Consider the following 19,214-nt stretch of genomic DNA (forward strand, 5'->3'; position numbering starts at 1 on the left):
GATTATTATTATTATTATTTACTTTTTAATCCAATATGCTTTTGTCTTGTGTACATTCTTCCCTCAAATGCCACTGCATCTTCTGAATTACAACACTGTTCAGGACAGTGGTGCTCCAGGACAAGAACCACAGTTGTAAATGATAAAGGAGTTTAGAAAATAGTGATAAATAATAAATAAATAAAAAATATTATTTCCCAGCAGATCTCCCAGCAAATCCAGAAAGTTTTCAGCCCTGCTATGTTAGTGCTTGGTAGAACCACTGCTTTAATGCCAGAAATAAAAATGTTGCTAGGAGATTTGCTCACTGTTTATTTTACACACGTTTAAAGTTTCTTTGTTACAAACATGAGCAGTGAGAGGCATTTAAAAGTGTGCCTCCTTCGAGCCGGATTTGAACCAGCGACCTAAGGATTTCAGCTGCAGCCTCTACAGTCCTCCACTCTACCAACTGAGCTATCGAAGAGTCCGGGAAAAGTTTAGTCAGGTTGTCCAGGTGGATCAGTTAATTTTTCATTAACCGATCACAATATAAACATTATTATTATTATTATTATTATTATTATTATTATTATTATGTTTTTTTATTTTTAAATGTATTTTATTCAATACTCTTTCTTCCCCCCAAATTTCACTGGATCTTCTGAAATGCAACACATTTCAGGGCAGTGCTGCTCCAGGACCAGATTTGAGAACCATAGCCCTGCTATGATTAGTAGTAGATCCACTGTTTGCTGCAATGGCAAGAAATGAATCTGTTGGAGTGAGCTTTGCTTTGCTCACTTTTCACGCATTCTTCATGTTTAAAGTTCATTTGTCACATACATAGTTATACACAGTACAGCACCTTCAAAAGTTTGAATCCTTCGAGCTGGATTCCAACCCAAATTTTGGCTGCAGCCTCTACAGTCCTCCACTCTACCAACTGAGCTATCAAAGGGTTGTAGCATGACTCTTTCAGGTTGTATATGTTAATCGGTTCAGTCATTATTAACACCTCATGATATTAACGATTATTATTATTATTATTATTTACTTTTTAATCCAATATGCTTTTGTCTTGTGTACATTCTTCCCTCAAATGCCACTGCATCTTCTGAATTACAACACTGTTCAGGACAGTGGTGCTCCAGGACCAGAACCACAGTTGTAAATGATAAAGGAGTTTAGAAAATAGTGATAAATAATAAATAAATAAAAAATATTATTTCCCAGCAGATCTCCCAGCAAATCCAGAAAGTTTTCAGCCCTGCTATGTTAGTGCTTGGTAGAACCACTGCTTTAATGCCAGAAATAAAAATGTTGCTAGGAGCTTTGCTCACTGTTTATTTTACACACGTTTAAAGTTTCTTTGTTACAAACATGAGCAGTGAGAGGCATTTAAAAGTGTGCCTCCTTCGAGCCGGATTTGAACCAGCGACCTAAGGATTTCAGCTGCAGCCTCTACAGTTCTCCGCTCTACCAACTGAGCTATCGAAGGGTCTGGGAAAAGTTTAGTCAGGTTGTCCAGGTTGATCAGTTAATTTTTCATTAACCGATCACAATATTATTATTATTATTATTATTATTATTATGTTTTTTTATTTTTAAATGTATTTTATTCAATACTCTTTCTTCCCCCCAAATTTCACTGGATCTTCTGAAATGCAACACATTTCAGGGCAGTGCTGCTCCAGGACCAGATTTGAGAACCATAGCCCTGCTATGATTAGTAGTAGATCCACTGTTTGCTGCAATGGCAAGAAATGAATCTGTTGGAGTGAGCTTTGCTTTGCTCACTTTTCACACATTCTTCATGTTTGAAGTTCATTTGTCACATACATAGTTATACACAGTACAGCACCTTCAAAAGTGTGACTTCTTCGAGCTGGATTCCAACCCAAATTTCGGCTGCAGCCTCTACAGTCCTCCACTCTACCAACTGAGCTATCAAAGGGTTGTAGCATGACTCTTTCAGGTTGTCTATGTTAATCGGTTCAGTCATTATTAACACCTCACGATATTAACGATTATTATTATTATTTTTTACTTTTTAATCCAATATGCTTTTGTCTTGTGTACATTCTTCCCTCAAATGCCACTGCATCTTCTGAATTACAACACTGTTCAGGACAGTGGTGCTCCAGGACCAGAACCACAGTTGTAAATGATAAAGGAGTTTAGAAAATAGTGATAAATAATAAATAAATAAAAAATATTATTTCCCAGCAGATCTCCCAGCAAATCCAGAAAGTTTTCAGCCCTGCTATGTTAGTGCTTGGTAGAACCACTGCTTTAATGCCAGAATTAAAAATGTTGCTAGGAGCTTTGCTCACTGTTTATTTTACACACGTTTAAAGTTTCTTTGTTACAAACATGAGCAGTGAGAGGCATTTAAAAGTGTGCCTCCTTCGAGCCGGATTTGAACCAGCGACCTAAGGATTTCAGCTGCAGCCTCTACAGTCCTCCGCTCTACCAACTGAGCTATCGAAGGGTCTGGGAAAAGTTTAGTCAGGTTGTCCAGGTTGATCAGTTAATTTTTCATTAACCGATCACAATATTATTATTATTATTATTATTATTATGTTTTTTTTATTTTTAAATGTATTTTATTCAATACTCTTTCTTCCCCCCAAATTTCACTGGATCTTCTGAAATGCAACACATTTCAGGGCAGTGCTGCTCCAGGACCAGATTTGAGAACCATAGCCCTGCTATGATTAGTAGTAGATCCACTGTTTGCTGCAATGGCAAGAAATGAATCTGTTGGAGTGAGCTTTGCTTTGCTCACTTTTCACACATTCTTCATGTTTAAAGTTCATTTGTCACATACATAGTTATACACAGTACAGCACCTTCAGAAGTGTGACTTCTTCGAGCTGGATTCCAACCCAAATTTCGGCTGCAGCCTCTACAGTCCTCCACTCTACCAACTGAGCTATCAAAGGGTTGTAGCATGACTCTTTCAGGTTGTCTATGTTAATCGGTTCAGTCATTATTAACACCTCACGATATTAACGATTATTATTATTATTTTTTACTTTTTAATCCAATATGCTTTTGTCTTGTGTACATTCTTCCCTCAAATGCCACTGCATCTTCTGAATTACAACAATGTTCAGGACAGTGGTGCTCCAGGACCAGAACCACAGTTGTAAATGATAAAGGAGTTTAGAAAATAGTGATAAATAATAAATAAATAAAAAATATTATTTCCCAGCAGATCTCCCAGCAAATCCAGAAAGTTTTCAGCCCTGCTATGTTAGTGCTTGGTAGAACCACTGCTTCAATGCCAGAAATAAAAATGTTGCTAGGAGCTTTGCTCACTGTTTATTTTACACACGTTTAAAGTTTCTTTGTTACAAACATGAGCAGTGAGAGGCATTTAAAAGTGTGCCTCCTTCGAGCCGGATTTGAACCAGCGACCTAAGGATTTCAGCTGCAGCCTCTACAGTCCTCCACTCTACCAACTGAGCTATCGAAGAGTCCGGGAAAAGTTTAGTCAGGTTGTCCAGGTGGATCAGTTAATTTTTCATTAACCGATCACAATATAAACATTATTATTATTATTATTATTATTATTATTATTATTATTATTATGTTTTTTTATTTTTAAATGTATTTTATTCAATACTCTTTCTTACCCCCAAATTTCACTGGATCTTCTGAAATGCAACACATTTCAGGGCAGTGCTGCTCCAGGACCAGATTTGAGAACCATAGCCCTGCTATGATTAGTAGTAGATCCACTGTTTGCTGCAATGGCAAGAAATGAATCTGTTGGAGTGAGCTTTGCTTTGCTCACTTTTCACACATTCTTCATGTTTAAAGTTCATTTGTCACATACATAGTTATACACAGTACAGCACCTTCAAAAGTTTGAATCCTTCGAGCTGGATTCCAACCCAAATTTTGGCTGCAGCCTCTACAGTCCTCCACTCTACCAACTGAGCTATCAAAGGGTTGTAGCATGACTCTTTCAGGTTGTCTATGTTAATCGGTTCAGTCATTATTAACACCTCATGATATTAACGATTATTATTATTATTATTATTATTATTATTATTATTATTATTTACTTTTTAATCCAATATGCTTTTGTCTTGTGTACATTCTTCCCTCAAATGCCACTGCATCTTCTGAATTACAACACTGTTCAGGACAGTGGTGCTCCAGGACCAGAACCACAGTTGTAAATGATAAAGGAGTTTAGAAAATAGTGATAAATAATAAATAAATAAAAAATATTATTTCCCAGCAGATCTCCCAGCAAATCCAGAAAGTTTTCAGCCCTGCTATGTTAGTGCTTGGTAGAACCACTGCTTTAATGCCAGAAATAAAAATGTTGCTAGGAGCTTTGCTCACTGTTTATTTTACACACGTTTAAAGTTTCTTTGTTACAAACATGAGCAGTGAGAGGCATTTAAAAGTGTGCCTCCTTCGAGCCGGATTTGAACCAGCGACCTAAGGATTCCAGCTGCAGCCTCTACAGTCCTCCGCTCTACCAACTGAGCTATCGAAGGGTCTGGGAAAAGTTTAGTCAGGTTGTCCAGGTTGATCAGTTAATTTTTCATTAACCGATCACAATATTATTATTATTATTATTATTATTATTATTATTATTATGTTTTTTTATTTTTAAATGTATTTTATTCAATACTCTTTCTTCCCCCCAAATTTCACTGGATCTTCTGAAATGCAACACATTTCAGGGCAGTGCTGCTCCAGGACCAGATTTGAGAACCATAGCCCTGCTATGATTAGTAGTAGATCCACTGTTTGCTGCAATGGCAAGAAATGAATCTGTTGGAGTGAGCTTTGCTTTGCTCACTTTTCACACATTCTTCATGTTTAAAGTTCATTTGTCACATACATAGTTATACACAGTACAGCACCTTCAGAAGTGTGACTTCTTCGAGCTGGATTCCAACCCAAATTTCGGCTGCAGCCTCTACAGTCCTCCACTCTACCAACTGAGCTATCAAAGGGTTGTAGCATGACTCTTTCAGGTTGTCTATGTTAATCGGTTCAGTCATTATTAACACCTCACGATATTAACGATTATTATTATTATTTTTTACTTTTTAATCCAATATGCTTTTGTCTTGTGTACATTCTTCCCTCAAATGCCACTGCATCTTCTGAATTACAACACTGTTCAGGACAGTGGTGCTCCAGGACCAGAACCACAGTTGTAAATGATAAAGGAGTTTAGAAAATAGTGATAAATAATAAATAAATAAAAAATATTATTTCCCAGCAGATCTCCCAGCAAATCCAGAAAGTTTTCAGCCCTGCTATGTTAGTGCTTGGTAGAACCACTGCTTCAATGCCAGAAATAAAAATGTTGCTAGGAGCTTTGCTCACTGTTTATTTTACACACGTTTAAAGTTTCTTTGTTACAAACATGAGCAGTGAGAGGCATTTAAAAGTGTGCCTCCTTCGAGCCGGATTTGAACCAGCGACCTAAGGATTTCAGCTGCAGCCTCTACAGTCCGCCGCTCTACCAACTGAGCTATCGAAGGGTCTGGGAAAAGTTTAGTCAGGTTGTCCAGGTTGATCAGTTAATTTTTCATTAACCGATCACAATATAAACATTATTATTATTATTATTATTATTATTATTATTATTATTATTATTATGTTTTTTTATTTTTAAATGTATTTTATTCAATACTCTTTCTTACCCCCAAATTTCACTGGATCTTCTGAAATGCAACACATTTCAGGGCAGTGCTGCTCCAGGACCAGATTTGAGAACCATAGCCCTGCTATGATTAGTAGTAGATCCACTGTTTGCTGCAATGGCAAGAAATGAATCTGTTGGAGTGAGCTTTGCTTTGCTCACTTTTCACACATTCTTCATGTTTAAAGTTCATTTGTCACATACATAGTTATACACAGTACAGCACCTTCAAAAGTTTGACTCCTTCGAGCTGGATTCCAACCCAAATTTTGGCTGCAGCCTCTACAGTCCTCCACTCTACCAACTGAGCTATCAAAGGGTTGTAGCATGACTCTTTCAGGTTGTCTATGTTAATCGGTTCAGTCATTATTAACACCTCATGATATTAACAATTATTATTATTATTATTATTATTATTATTATTATTATTTACTTTTTAATCCAATATGCTTTTGTCTTGTGTACATTCTTCCCTCAAATGCCACTGCATCTTCTGAATTACAACACTGTTCAGGACAGTGGTGCTCCAGGACCAGAACCACAGTTGTAAATGATAAAGGAGTTTAGAAAATAGTGATAAATAATAAATAAATAAAAAATATTATTTCCCAGCAGATCTCCCAGCAAATCCAGAAAGTTTTCAGCCCTGCTATGTTAGTGCTTGGTAGAACCACTGCTTCAATGCCAGAAATAAAAATGTTGCTAGGAGCTTTGCTCACTGTTTATTTTACACACGTTTAAAGTTTCTTTGTTACAAACATGAGCAGTGAGAGGCATTTAAAAGTGTGCCTCCTTCGAGCCGGATTTGAACCAGCGACCTAAGGATTTCAGCTGCAGCCTCTACAGTCCTCCGCTCTACCAACTGAGCTATCAAAGGGTCTGGGAAAAGTTTAGTCAGGTTGTCCAGGTGGATCAGTTAACTTTTCATTAACCGATCACAATATAAACATTATTATTATTATTATTGTTATTATTATTATGTTTTTTTATTTTTAAATGTATTTTATTCAATACTCTTTCTTCCCCCCAAATTTCACTGGATCTTCTGAAATGCAACACATTTCAGGGCAGTGCTGCTCCAGGACCAGATTTGAGAACCATAGCCCTGCTATGATTAGTAGTAGATCCACTGTTTGCTGCAATGGCAAGAAATGAATCTGTTGGAGTGAGCTTTGCTTTGCTCACTTTTCACACATTCTTCATGTTTAAAGTTCATTTGTCACATACATAGTTATACACAGTACAGCACCTTCAAAAGTTTGACTCCTTCAAGCTGGATTCCAACCCAAATTTTGGCTGCAGCCTCTACAGTCCTCCACTCTACCAACTGAGCTATCAAAGGGTTGTAGCATGACTCTTTCAGGTTGTATATGTTAATCGGTTCAGTCATTATTAACACCTCATGATATTAACGATTATTATTATTATTATTATTATTATTATTTACTTTTTAATCCAATATGCTTTTGTCTTGTGTACATTCTTCCCTCAAATGCCACTGCATCTTCTGAATTACAACACTGTTCAGGACAGTGGTGCTCCAGGACCAGAACCACAGTTGTAAATGATAAAGGAGTTTAGAAAATAGTGATAAATAATAAATAAATAAAAAATATTATTTCCCAGCAGATCTCCCAGCAAATCCAGAAAGTTTTCAGCCCTGCTATGTTAGTGCTTGGTAGAACCACTGCTTTAATGCCAGAAATAAAAATGTTGCTAGGAGCTTTGCTCACTGTTTATTTTACACACGTTTAAAGTTTCTTTGTTACAAACATGAGCAGTGAGAGGCATTTAAAAGTGTGCCTCCTTCGAGCCGGATTTGAACCAGCGACCTAAGGATTTCAGCTGCAGCCTCTACAGTCCTCCGCTCTACCAACTGAGCTATCGAAGAGTCCGGGAAAAGTTTAGTCAGGTTGTCCAGGTGGATCAGTTAACTTTTCATTAACCGATCACAATATAAACATTATTATTATTATTATTATTATTATTATTATTATTATTATTATTATTATTATTATTATTATTATGTTTTTTTATTTTTAAATGTATTTTATTCAATACTCTTTCTTACCCCCAAATTTCACTGGATCTTCTGAAATGCAACACATTTCAGGGCAGTGCTGCTCCAGGACCAGATTTGAGAACCATAGCCCTGCTATGATTAGTAGTAGATCCACTGTTTGCTGCAATGGCAAGAAATGAATCTGTTGGAGTGAGCTTTGCTTTGCTCACTTTTCACACATTCTTCATGTTTAAAGTTCATTTGTCACATACATAGTTATACACAGTACAGCACCTTTAAAAGTTTGACTCCTTCGAGCTGGATTCCAACCCAAATTTCGGCTGCAGCCTCTACAGTCCTCAACTCTACCAACTGAGCTATCAAAGGGTTGTAGCATGACTCTTTCAGGTTGTCTATGTTAATCGGTTCAGTCATTATTAACACCTCATGATATTAACGATTATTATTATTATTATTATTATTATTATCATTTACTTTTTAATCCAATATGCTTTTGTCTTGTGTACATTCTTCCCTCAAATGCCACTGCATCTTCTGAATTACAACACTGTTCAGGACAGTGGTGCTCCAGGACCAGAACCACAGTTGTAAATGATAAAGGAGTTTAGAAAATAGTGATAAATAATAAATAAATAAAAAATATTATTTCCCAGCAGATCTCCCAGCAAATCCAGAAAGTTTTCAGCCCTGCTATGTTAGTGCTTGGTAGAACCACTGCTTCAATGCCAGAAATAAAAATGTTGCTAGGAGCTTTGCTCACTGTTTATTTTACACACGTTTAAAGTTTCTTTGTTACAAACATGAGCAGTGAGAGGCATTTAAAAGTGTGCCTCCTTCGAGCCGGATTTGAACCAGCGACCTAAGGATTTCAGCTGCAGGCTCTACAGTCCTCCGCTCTACCAACTGAGCTATCGAAGGGTCTGGGAAAAGTTTAGTCAGGTTGTCCAGGTGGATCAGTTAACTTTTCATTAACCGATCACAATATAAACATTATTATTATTATTATTATTATTATTATTATTATTATTATTATTATGTTTTTTTATTTTTAAATGTATTTTATTCAATACTCTTTCTTACCCCCAAATTTCACTGGATCTTCTGAAATGCAACACATTTCAGGGCAGTGCTGCTCCAGGACCAGATTTGAGAACCATAGCCCTGCTATGATTAGTAGTAGATCCACTGTTTGCTGCAATGGCAAGAAATGAATCTGTTGGAGTGAGCTTTGCTTTGCTCACTTTTCACGCATTCTTCATGTTTAAAGTTCATTTGTCACATACATAGTTATACACGGTACAGCACCTTCAAAAGTTTGACTCCTTCGAGCTGGATTCCAACCCAAATTTTGGCTGCAGCCTCTACAGTCCTCCACTCTACCAACTGAGCTATCAAAGGGTTGTAGCATGACTCTTTCAGGTTGTCTATGTTAATCGGTTCAGTCATTATTAACACCTCATGATATTAACGATTATTATTATTATTATTATTATTATTATTTACTTTTTAATCCAATATGCTTTTGTCTTGTGTACATTCTTCCCTCAAATGCCACTGCATCTTCTGAATTACAACACTGTTCAGGACAGTGGTGCTCCAGGACCAGAACCACAGTTGTAAATGATAAAGGAGTTTAGAAAATAGTGATAAATAATAAATAAATAAAAAATATTATTTCCCAGCAGATCTCCCAGCAAATCCAGAAAGTTTTCAGCCCTGCTATGTTAGTGCTTGGTAGAACCACTGCTTTAATGCCAGAAATAAAAATGTTGCTAGGAGCTTTGCTCACTGTTTATTTTACACACGTTTAAAGTTTCTTTGTTACAAACATGAGCAGTGAGAGGCATTTAAAAGTGTGCCTCCTTCGAGCCGGATTTGAACCAGCGACCTAAGGATTTCAGCTGCAGCCTCTACAGTCCTCCGCTCTACCAACTGAGCTATCGAAGGGTCTGGGAAAAGTTTAGTCAGGTTGTCCAGGTTGATCAGTTAATTTTTCATTAACCGATCACAATATTATTATTATTATTATTATTATTATTATTATTATTATTATTATTATTATGTTTTTTTATTTTTAAATGTATTTTATTCAATACTCTTTCTTCCCCCCAAATTTCACTGGATCTTCTGAAATGCAACACATTTCAGGGCAGTGCTGCTCCAGGACCAGATTTGAGCACCATAGCCCTGCTATGATTAGTAGTAGATCCACTGTTTGCTGCAATGGCAAGAAATGAATCTGTTGGAGTGAGCTTTGCTTTGCTCACTTTTCACACATTCTTCATGTTTAAAGTTCATTTGTCACATACATAGTTATACACAGTACAGCACCTTTAAAAGTTTGACTCCTTCGAGCTGGATTCCAACCCAAATTTCGTCTGCAGCCTCTACAGTCCTCCACTCTACCAACTGAGCTATCAAAGGGTTGTAGCATGACTCTTTCAGGTTGTCTATGTTAATCGGTTCAGTCATTATTAACACCTCATGATATTAACGATTATTATTATTATTATTATTATTATTATTATTATTATTATTATTTACTTTTTAATCCAATATGCTTTTGTCTTGTGTACATTCTTCCCTCAAATGCCACTGCATCTTCTGAATTACAACACTGTTCAGGACAGTGGTGCTCCAGGACCAGAACCACAGTTGTAAATGATAAAGGAGTTTAGAAAATAGTGATAAATAATAAATAAATAAAAAATATTATTTCCCAGCAGATCTCCCAGCAAATCCAGAAAGTTTTCAGCCCTGCTATGTTAGTGCTTGGTAGAACCACTGCTTCAATGCCAGAAATAAAAATGTTGCTAGGAGCTTTGCTCACTGTTTATTTTACACACGTTTAAAGTTTCTTTGTTACAAACATGAGCAGTGAGAGGCATTTAAAAGTGTGCCTCCTTCGAGCCGGATTTGAACCAGCGACCTAAGGATTTCAGCTGCAGGCTCTACAGTCCTCCGCTCTACCAACTGAGCTATCAAAGGGTCTGGGAAAAGTTTAGTCAGGTTGTCCAGGTGGATCAGTTAACTTTTCATTAACCGATCACAATATAAACATTATTATTATTATTATTGTTATTATTATTATGTTTTTTTATTTTTAAATGTATTTTATTCAATACTCTTTCTTACCCCCAAATTTCACTGGATCTTCTGAAATGCAACACATTTCAGGGCAGTGCTGCTCCAGGACCAGATTTGAGAACCATAGCCCTGCTATGATTAGTAGTAGATCCACTGTTTGCTGCAATGGCAAGAAATGAATCTGTTGGAGTGAGCTTTGCTTTGCTCACTTTTCACACATTCTTCATGTTTAAAGTTCATTTGTCACATACATAGTTATACACAGTACAGCACCTTCAAAAGTGTGACTTCTTCGAGCTGGATTCCAACCCAAATTTCGGCTGCAGCCTCTACAGTCCTCCACTCTACCAACTGAGCTATCAAAGGGTTGTAGCATGACTCTTTCAGGTTGTCTATGTTAATCGGTTCAGTCATTATTAACACCTCAAGATATTAACGATTATTATTATTATTATTTTTTACTTTTTAATCCAATATGCTTTTGTCTTGTGTACATTCTTCCCTCAAATGCCACTGCATCTTCTGAATTAGCACCTTCAAAAGCGTGCCTCCTTCGAGCCGGATTTGAACCAGCGACCTAAGGATTTCAGCTGCAGCCACTACAGTCCTCCGCTCTACCAACTGAGCTATCGAAGGGTGCAAATGTAGTTGGGTCAGGGCGTCCATGTTGATCAGTTACCTTTTCATTAACAAATCACAATATAAACAGTATTATTGATTATGATTGTTGTTATTGTTATTATTATTATATATGTTATTTTATTTTTATTTTTACTATCGAAGGGTCTGAATGTAGCATTGACATAGAGTCAGATTGTCCATGTTGATCAGTTACCTTTTCATTAACAAATCACAATATAAACATTATTATTATTATTATTATTATGTTTTTTATTATTATTATTCATTTGATCCAATACTCTGTCTTCTCCCCCAAATTCTTCTGAAATGCAACACTTTTCAGAGCAGTGCTGCTCCAGGACCAGATCTGAGAACCATAGCCCTGCTATGATCAGCAGTTGGAAGATCCACTGTTTGATGCAATGCCAAGAAATGAATCTGTTGGAGTGAGCTTTGCTTTGCTCACTTTTTAAAGTTCATTTGACACAGTACAGCACCTTCAAAAGTTTGCCTCCTTCGAGCCGGATTCGAACCAGCGACCTAAGGATTTCAGCTGCAGCCTCTACAGTCCTCCGCTCTACCAACTGAGCTATCGAAGGGCTCTGGCGCGTTTGCTCCGGGTTGTCCAAGTTGATCGATTAACTCACGGTCGATCTATCCCTTCTTTGTAATCAGATTATTTTACATATTTATCTGCCCATCTTTACCGACATTGAAATGAGCTATCTTCACCACTCTTATTTTTATTAAATGTCAAAACAGCAAAACCAGTGTCCTACAGTTAAAGTGGAATATATGGGCAATAGTTTAGAAGTCAACATGTGAAGCGGGTTTTTAGCTCTTCTCTTAAGTTCCCAAAGAAACTTGGAGTTGTTCACAGCGGTAGAAACCAGAAACCTGAAGAGTTGTAATGCCTCGAAAAGCAAGTTATTAGCTAGCAAACCAAAATAAACGGCAATGCAGCCTGGCGACTAACGTGGTATTTCTGAATGGGCATGTTATCTACGATTTTTGCCTAAAATATACTTCTTACAATCATGCAATGCAAAAAGGTTTGTTGTTTGGCAAAATATATTATATTGTCTAAAAATTGATATATTAACTACATAAAAGTCGTAGTGCTAGATAGCTGCTTGTACAGAAAATACGAAATACGATTATACCATTCGGCTTCTAGTATTTTTGTTTTCATTTGAAATAAAAATATATAACTAATAGAAGAAATTATTCTTATTGGGTACAGACATTTGGAACTTGTTTAGCATTCGTGAAAATAATCTGTCGTATTTAAAACGTATGAGAAACAATGATTCCAGTGAATCACGCTTTTAGAGGGACTTTTATTTTGAAGTGTTTGGCCGGGACGAGCCTGACGTCAGTTCGCCTTCCCTTTAGATCATGTGTTGAGGCGACAACGTGTTCTTATCTCCTTACAGGAGCGAAAATAGCGTCTCGTCGTCTGTGAGCATTAAGGTACAGTCTTGCAGCGCCTGTATGCTTGTATGGGGTCGTAAACTGGGGTCTGTAGTAATGCCAACACACGAGGCTATGTAGCTAGCTAGTGCTAGCTTCGTTTCCCCATCAACATCAACATGCTTAGCCTCGTAAAAAGCTCCTGTGTGTGTGTGTGTGTGTGCTGCTTTCACACTGAAGTGAACACTAGGCCGAATAAAGTGTATCGCTTCTTTCAGAGAGTTTAATACCCAAGTGTTGTAGCTAGTTTCCACCTTAATACCATGACAAATCCACATCAGAGACAGTGGCATAAGTAGCTAGTGGTAGCTGCGATTTCTCTGGGATTTCTTCAAGCAAACAAGGCTCACAGTGCAGTGGTTCTCCACACTGGTGCAGAAGTAGCCCAGTAGCTCAGGAGGGGATATGCATAGAAACAAGTGTGTGTCTACTTGGGGAAAGCCAGGAGAGCAGGACTGAGAAACAGCAGCCATCATAGTGCTCAATCTAGCAGTGACACTGTTTTGTTTTGTTTTGTTTTCCATTGCAGTGCATGTTGCTGTGTCATGAGCGTATCTGAGGAGGGCTTGCTGGCCCGTGTGAAGGCACTGGAGGAAGAATTGGAGAGACTGAAGGCTCAGCTGAGGGTAAAGAGGGATGGAGCAGCGGAGGAGAGGACTGCAGTGTCTCCTGATCCTGTCCCTGCAGAAGTGAAGAGCCAGGAGAATGGAGGGGTCAGGAGGAGAGGGAAAAAAGCAGAGCGGCCGTTTGACTTCTCCGCACACCCTCGGCGGCATGTGGCACTGCGCTTGGCCTACTTGGGGTGGAATTACCAGGGCTTTGCCGTGCAGGAGAACACAGACAACACTGTGGAGGCACGGCTGTTCGAGGCGCTTCTGAAGACCAGGCTGATCCAGGATAGGCAGAGCTCTAACTACCACCGCTGTGGCCGCACTGACAAAGGAGTCAGTGCTTACTCGCAGGTATAGGTCCATCTACCTATACCTGGTCATTTGGCCAGGTGCACCTACCATCTACCATACCAACTGTTCAAGTCTAAAAGATACAGTAAATGTACAGTAAGATGCTATAGCTCACCTCTTTCCATGTACAGTCATCGTCTATCCCTTAATCAGCGTTCAGTGTCTGTCCGCAGGAAACACTGTTGGCCAAGTGTTTGGGGATGGGGGCGATCAACCCAGCCTTGTACTCGTACTAGCACTAGACGCACCAAGTCAGTTTCACAGCCTTTTTCTGTTGTCAAATGAGGAAGGCAGGGCTGGGCCACAGTCAGTAACTATTCAGGGCACATACATAAACAGGTTACCAATCAGCTGTAACTGAATCAGGTGTAACTGTCCTTCTTTCAAGTCCTATTTACTGACGTCTTTCCCAACATCTGGCAACAGCAGCACATGTAGATTTCTATAGGCAAATGGAACTGCTACAAGAATTAAGCCACTCTGTTCAAATTGCATTACGTCCAGCACCACATGCTGTAGTGGAGGCAATAGAGCACTAATGATTGGCTACATCATTAGATTGGCTTTATTTATAAATGATGTGGCGTGTTGTAAGGACATTCTTGAATCTGCATAGCTGTTGAACTCCGTGAACTGAATAATGTAACAACAATATCCCCTATATATACAAATCTAGTTTAGTTTCAGAATGCACCAGCATTTCCGTGTTCAAAATTCATGCATTTCCATGAATTCCATGAATTATGGAACATTATAGTTGGGTAATGTTCTAGAAATACTGACGATATTAACAGTATGCTCCGAAAAAAGTATTGGTATATAGTTTATCAAGATAATAATGACAAGATATTGCCATATTGCCCCTCATAGGCGATGTTTGGTTAAATTCAGATGCTACAGTGTGTGACATATATATTTTTAATGCCTCTACAGTCTAGTGGTAAATGTAGTCCCATTATTTACATTTTGGAAGACATAAAACGCCAGGTAGTGCCACAGTTCCTATTTCGATGCATCCTTAAATACAATTCTAACAAAACTAGTTGTCATTCATTTCAATTTCTCTCTCCCTCCCTTTCTCTTAGGTCATATCCATTGACCTGCGCTCCTGTCAGTACAGTGGTTTGGGTGTGACCGTTCCTGATGGTGTTGAACCTAAAAGTAGTGCTCCCACGGCAGAACTGCCCTACGTTAAGATTTTAAACAGGGTTCTGCCCCCAGACATCAGAGCGCTTTGCTGGGCGCCGGCGGAGACTGGTTTCAGCGCACGTTTCGACTGCCAGTACCGAACCTACCGGTACTACTTTCCCTGTGGAGACCTGGATGTTGAGCGAATGGCTACGGCAGCCAGGCGGTGAGTGGAGGAGATGAGAACAGCCCACTAATTCAGAAATAACAAGTACTGTTAGCCTCTCTTGTCCAAGCTGTTTCCTAATGAAAGAGGAAATGTCTGCAGGTATGAGGGCACACATGACTATAGGAACCTGTGTAAGATGGATGTGGGAAATGGAGTGCTGCAGTTCCAGAGGACCATCCAGTCTGCCAGTGTGCGGCCAGCCCAGCCCTGTGATCCCTCTGCTGTTAACCCCCTGCAGCTTTATGTGTTTGAGGTTAAAGGACTCGCTTTTCTCTACCACCAGGTCAGCACTCACGTACATACAGTCTTTCCATATAGCTATTTCAGTTCATTGTGCTCCTCACAGCTGATTATTTAACATCAGGTCAAATGATTACGTTACAAGAATATTTACTAGGACTGCCAGATGATTAAAATAATAAATCATACAATAAATGATTCAGTTACTAAAAATAAAGAAAAAAGTGACAATGTATTTCAAATATGTGGGGACTAAATGTGCTTTTTTATGATATATGTAGTATTTTCAATAACTCACTGTCACTTTCAGTATGTGAATGCAGGGTTCACATGATCCACTCATCTGCAGTTGTGGCCTCTTGCTTTCCTTTTCATAGATTTTGTTACAGTGGAGGCTCTTGATGGCAACTAGGCCCCTCATTGTATTTGATTTTGTGAACTTGCTGCTGGTTAATGGTATCATTTGTAACCCTATGTTTTTAAATTTTTATTAATTCTCATGCAGAAACAATTGTTTGAAACCTTTTGATTTAACATCCTGTTAAAAGCTGTATATGGGTGAGAGAACTGCATTTGTGGATTCTATAATAGCAACCCACAATGTACAAGCAGCTGAGCTTTAGACTGTGCAACAACGAATGGTGAGAGGGGAGGGTAAAAATATGAATGAGTGGAATTATAAATTTGTTGCATTAATGCATTTATACTGGGTTTTATGCTGGATTTGAGTCATTTCCAATGTACACCAGGTACACTACCTGGCTTACTCTCTTACCAGCACTGGATGGGTGAAGACTAGCATGTGCTCCCTCCAGTCAAACCAAAACCAACCAGCCAGGAGCTCCAGAGATCCTGATTCTGATCTCTGTGATATGAAATCTTTTACAAATAAATGGAGCCCCCCCCCCTTCATTTTAATGTATTGTTAATATGTTAGGTTTTATTGGTTACATAGTTATATAGTTTATTACCCTTACATTCTGTATTAACAGATTTGCACCTGCACTTTTGTTTTTCTGTTTGTTTTATATCAACAAATGATAAATGTGACAACTTAGATTCTGCTTTATTAAAAAGATTCTTGAATTGTGAGGAGTTACTAATACATTTCTTGAACGCTTCATCACTTTTCTAATGCTTTTTAATATGTCCAGCTTTGTCTGAGGGATAAAGTCACAGAATTTTGTGGTGAGTCTGTATCATGACTGCCCAGATAGTCCTAGGAGCATGCCAGTTGTTGTCCATCCCGCTAATTGTTGACTTAACATGCCTGCAGGTTCGCTGTATGATGGCAGTGCTGCTTCTCATTGGCCAAAAACTGGAAGCACCAGAGATCATTGATGAGCTGTTTGATGTTGAGAACAATCCCAGGAAGCCTCAGTACAGGTGGGTCGAACTGCTGATTTGAAAAAGGGTACAGTATAGCTGAGCATCACTGATTGATTGTCAGTGAGCAGTAGAGATTAATGACAATGCTGTAATTGTGCGATGATGTATTATAAGGTTTTTGCGTGTGCTGTTTGTGCAGTATGGCGGTGGACTACCCGCTGGTGTTGCATGAGTGCCATTTTGAGGGGTTGAATTGGAATAAAGAGCCTGAAGAGGAGAGCCATGTGCTCAATTCCCTGCATCAACAGTGGACTCAGGCTGCAGTCAAGGCCCAGGTCCTGCACAGCATGATGCAAGGCCTGTGGAACACAGCTACAGGTGTGTACGTGCACTGACTTGCTGTGTAGTATCCACTGGGATCAGATTAGGGATGATATTACTGTATCATTATCAGATGTGATCATTAAGTAACCTAATAGGAATACAAAGTAGCTGTGATGTGTTTTTTTTATTAATGCATCTTCTGTTTCTATAAGCTGAAGGAAATCTAAATTGTGTGTGTGTGTGTGTGTGTGTGTGTGTGTGTGTGTGTGTATTTGTGTTTGTCTGGTCTTTAGACAACGTCCCCCCTTCTGTGGGCTGCTGGCTGATGGAGGGTTCTAGACAGCGGAACTACCGCCCCCTGCTGGAACGTCCACGCTGTGAGAGTTTGGAGTCCAGAATCCAGCACTTTGTGAAGAGAGGGAGGTTGGAGAGAGAAGAGGGAGAGAATGGGGAGGAGACCGCCATCTTCAGGGGCAAGAGGTCAAAACACTCGCACCACGTGACCTCCACAGAACAGCAGCAAGGGAAAGATGAGCTGAGCAACAAGGATGTCCCAGTACAACCCACGTTATAAGCTTTGATAGTCGCCTACTCTGATGTAGAACTCAGCTGAGGATACATGAGCATTTAAAATTACTGGAAGCTTTGGATGTCCATTTTGAGGACATCTTCACTCTTCAGTGACAGACGTTTGTTAAGATTAGAGAAAAGCCAAACATTGACTCTTGGCTTTGCTTAGACATTCAGTCCATTTCTTTTTATTTTATTTTATTTTATTTTTTATTTGATTTGTTTGTTTCCTTGTTAATATTAAAACTGATGGATGTTTTATTTGGCCGAGTATTTTTAGTTTAATTGTTTGGCTTTGATACACCATAATTCTATAAGCTTTTTCAATTAGAAGTAAAATTCTGGTTAGTAAAATGAACAGAGCTCACCAGAGGTTAAAGTCCGGGCAAAGGGTATGGATCATTGAAAGTTCAAGAGTCCATGGGTCCTTTTGTGGTTTATCTCCAAGAAGGAGTTTCAGTGAAAACATCACCAAAGTTAAAGGCAAAACAGAAAACCATCAAGACACTGAAAAAGGGAGCAAGGAGAGACGCAGACATCAGGCAAACGATTCCTAAATGTGTTGTCCCTACTAGACCCTACCTGCCCCCCTTCATAATACTCCCTTAAGCAACCTGACGGTAAAATGCAAAAAGAGATGATTAGAATGATACCGCACACTATCAGCGTGGCTACACTCACTACCTTTGCAAAGGCAGGGTTACAAAAGGTCTAAAGTTTTTTGTTTTGTTTGGAGAAAATCATATTTTGTCAGAAAAGAAAATCCCACACTTAAAATTGTCCTTTAACTCTTTAACCCCCCTATAGTAGCAGTAGTTTGGGCTTCCTTTTTTCCATTTCTTCTTATGAGGTGTGAGTCTTCTGAAGCTCTCAAAGTGAATAATTCATTATATATGAATTATGATTTCATGAATGAGTCTTATATAGCATAATACATTTAATTGCTGGTATCAGCAGGTGACAGTGGATTGTGACTGGATGCATCTTCCAAACTTTTTTTTTTAATTCCGAATTATTTATTTTTTAATTGGTGTATGTGTGAACATTAGGCTTACACACCACCTTTTTAACACATAAGGATGTTTCAATCAACACTCTACATGATCCATTACACACAGCAGCGTGTCCAGGGTTCACCCAGGACAGAGTACCAATCCATATCTTGGCAGACACACATACACTCATTCACACACCATGGAGTAACCAATTCACCTGATCCCCCATATTTTTAGGCAGTGGGAGGACATGGAAGCAGATAGGGACTTTAACCCAATACCCAAGTGCTAAAAGGGTAAATGTGCTAACCACCAATCCTCCATGCTCTGACCTTTTAAAAGCCAGAGATTTTATCACATTCAGGAAGTGTGATCATCTGTCTATTCCTGTTGCTTAACCAGTCCTAAGTAAAATTGGATAAATACCTAGAACTGTCTAAACATTTGCATTTGGCAGCATTTTTTAATGACTTGAAAATTATATCAATATATTTGTAAATATAACAAAAATATCAATGTAAAATATTAGATTGGAAGCATACCATGACTGTTGGTGCTAAAAGGGCTG

The 19,214-nt window shown here is 38.6% G+C and overlaps 1 protein-coding gene and 9 non-coding genes across 10 annotated transcripts; 1 reads left to right on the top strand and 9 right to left on the bottom strand.

The window, feature by feature from the left end:
* Nucleotides 1–2,386: 2,386 nt before the first annotated feature.
* Nucleotides 2,387–2,473, bottom strand: trnay-gua (transfer RNA tyrosine (anticodon GUA)). The gene is given in 2 exon segments: nt 2,387–2,422; nt 2,437–2,473. It is a non-coding gene; the product is annotated as a tRNA-Tyr (tRNA).
* A 1,942-nt stretch (nt 2,474–4,415) lies between these two features.
* Nucleotides 4,416–4,502, bottom strand: trnay-gua (transfer RNA tyrosine (anticodon GUA)). The gene is given in 2 exon segments: nt 4,416–4,451; nt 4,466–4,502. It is a non-coding gene; the product is annotated as a tRNA-Tyr (tRNA).
* Nucleotides 4,503–5,417: 915 nt separating this feature from the next.
* Nucleotides 5,418–5,504, bottom strand: trnay-gua (transfer RNA tyrosine (anticodon GUA)). The gene is given in 2 exon segments: nt 5,418–5,453; nt 5,468–5,504. It is a non-coding gene; the product is annotated as a tRNA-Tyr (tRNA).
* Nucleotides 5,505–6,455: 951 nt separating this feature from the next.
* Nucleotides 6,456–6,542, bottom strand: trnay-gua (transfer RNA tyrosine (anticodon GUA)). Its single transcript is given in 2 exon segments — nt 6,456–6,491; nt 6,506–6,542. It is a non-coding gene; the product is annotated as a tRNA-Tyr (tRNA).
* A 1,977-nt stretch (nt 6,543–8,519) lies between these two features.
* Nucleotides 8,520–8,606, bottom strand: trnay-gua (transfer RNA tyrosine (anticodon GUA)). The gene is given in 2 exon segments: nt 8,520–8,555; nt 8,570–8,606. It is a non-coding gene; the product is annotated as a tRNA-Tyr (tRNA).
* Nucleotides 8,607–9,548: 942 nt separating this feature from the next.
* On the bottom strand, nt 9,549–9,635 carry trnay-gua (transfer RNA tyrosine (anticodon GUA)). The gene is given in 2 exon segments: nt 9,549–9,584; nt 9,599–9,635. It is a non-coding gene; the product is annotated as a tRNA-Tyr (tRNA).
* Nucleotides 9,636–10,589: 954 nt separating this feature from the next.
* On the bottom strand, nt 10,590–10,676 carry trnay-gua (transfer RNA tyrosine (anticodon GUA)). Its single transcript is given in 2 exon segments — nt 10,590–10,625; nt 10,640–10,676. It is a non-coding gene; the product is annotated as a tRNA-Tyr (tRNA).
* Nucleotides 10,677–11,324: 648 nt separating this feature from the next.
* On the bottom strand, nt 11,325–11,411 carry trnay-gua (transfer RNA tyrosine (anticodon GUA)). Its single transcript is given in 2 exon segments — nt 11,325–11,360; nt 11,375–11,411. It is a non-coding gene; the product is annotated as a tRNA-Tyr (tRNA).
* A 497-nt stretch (nt 11,412–11,908) lies between these two features.
* Nucleotides 11,909–11,995, bottom strand: trnay-gua (transfer RNA tyrosine (anticodon GUA)). The gene is given in 2 exon segments: nt 11,909–11,944; nt 11,959–11,995. It is a non-coding gene; the product is annotated as a tRNA-Tyr (tRNA).
* Nucleotides 11,996–12,784: 789 nt separating this feature from the next.
* Nucleotides 12,785–17,899, top strand: pus3 (pseudouridylate synthase 3). Its single transcript, XM_072678923.1, has 7 exons — nt 12,785–12,869; nt 13,399–13,831; nt 14,917–15,185; nt 15,288–15,471; nt 16,705–16,814; nt 16,957–17,135; nt 17,375–17,899. Exons 2-7 carry the CDS (start codon nt 13,415–13,417, stop codon nt 17,653–17,655), a joined length of 1,440 nt encoding a protein of 479 aa, XP_072535024.1. The 5' UTR covers nt 12,785–12,869; nt 13,399–13,414; the 3' UTR covers nt 17,656–17,899.
* The last annotated feature ends 1,315 nt before the right edge of the window (nt 17,900–19,214 follow it).

Source organism: Salminus brasiliensis, chromosome 5 (genome assembly GCF_030463535.1).
Source record: "Salminus brasiliensis chromosome 5, fSalBra1.hap2, whole genome shotgun sequence".
NCBI classification, from domain to species: domain Eukaryota; kingdom Metazoa; phylum Chordata; class Actinopteri; order Characiformes; family Bryconidae; genus Salminus; species Salminus brasiliensis.

Bases quoted from the DNA above. Each gene is read 5' to 3' on its own strand.
- pus3 (XM_072678923.1), top strand. From the start codon at position 13,415: ATGAGCGTATCTGAGGAGGGCTTGCTGGCCCGTGTGAAGGCACTGGAG. The intron at 15,186-15,287 runs GTGAGTGGAGGA...AAATGTCTGCAG, and splicing joins ATGGCTACGGCAGCCAGGCG to GTATGAGGGCACACATGACT. The intron at 16,815-16,956 runs GTGGGTCGAACT...CTGTTTGTGCAG, and splicing joins CCCAGGAAGCCTCAGTACAG to TATGGCGGTGGACTACCCGC.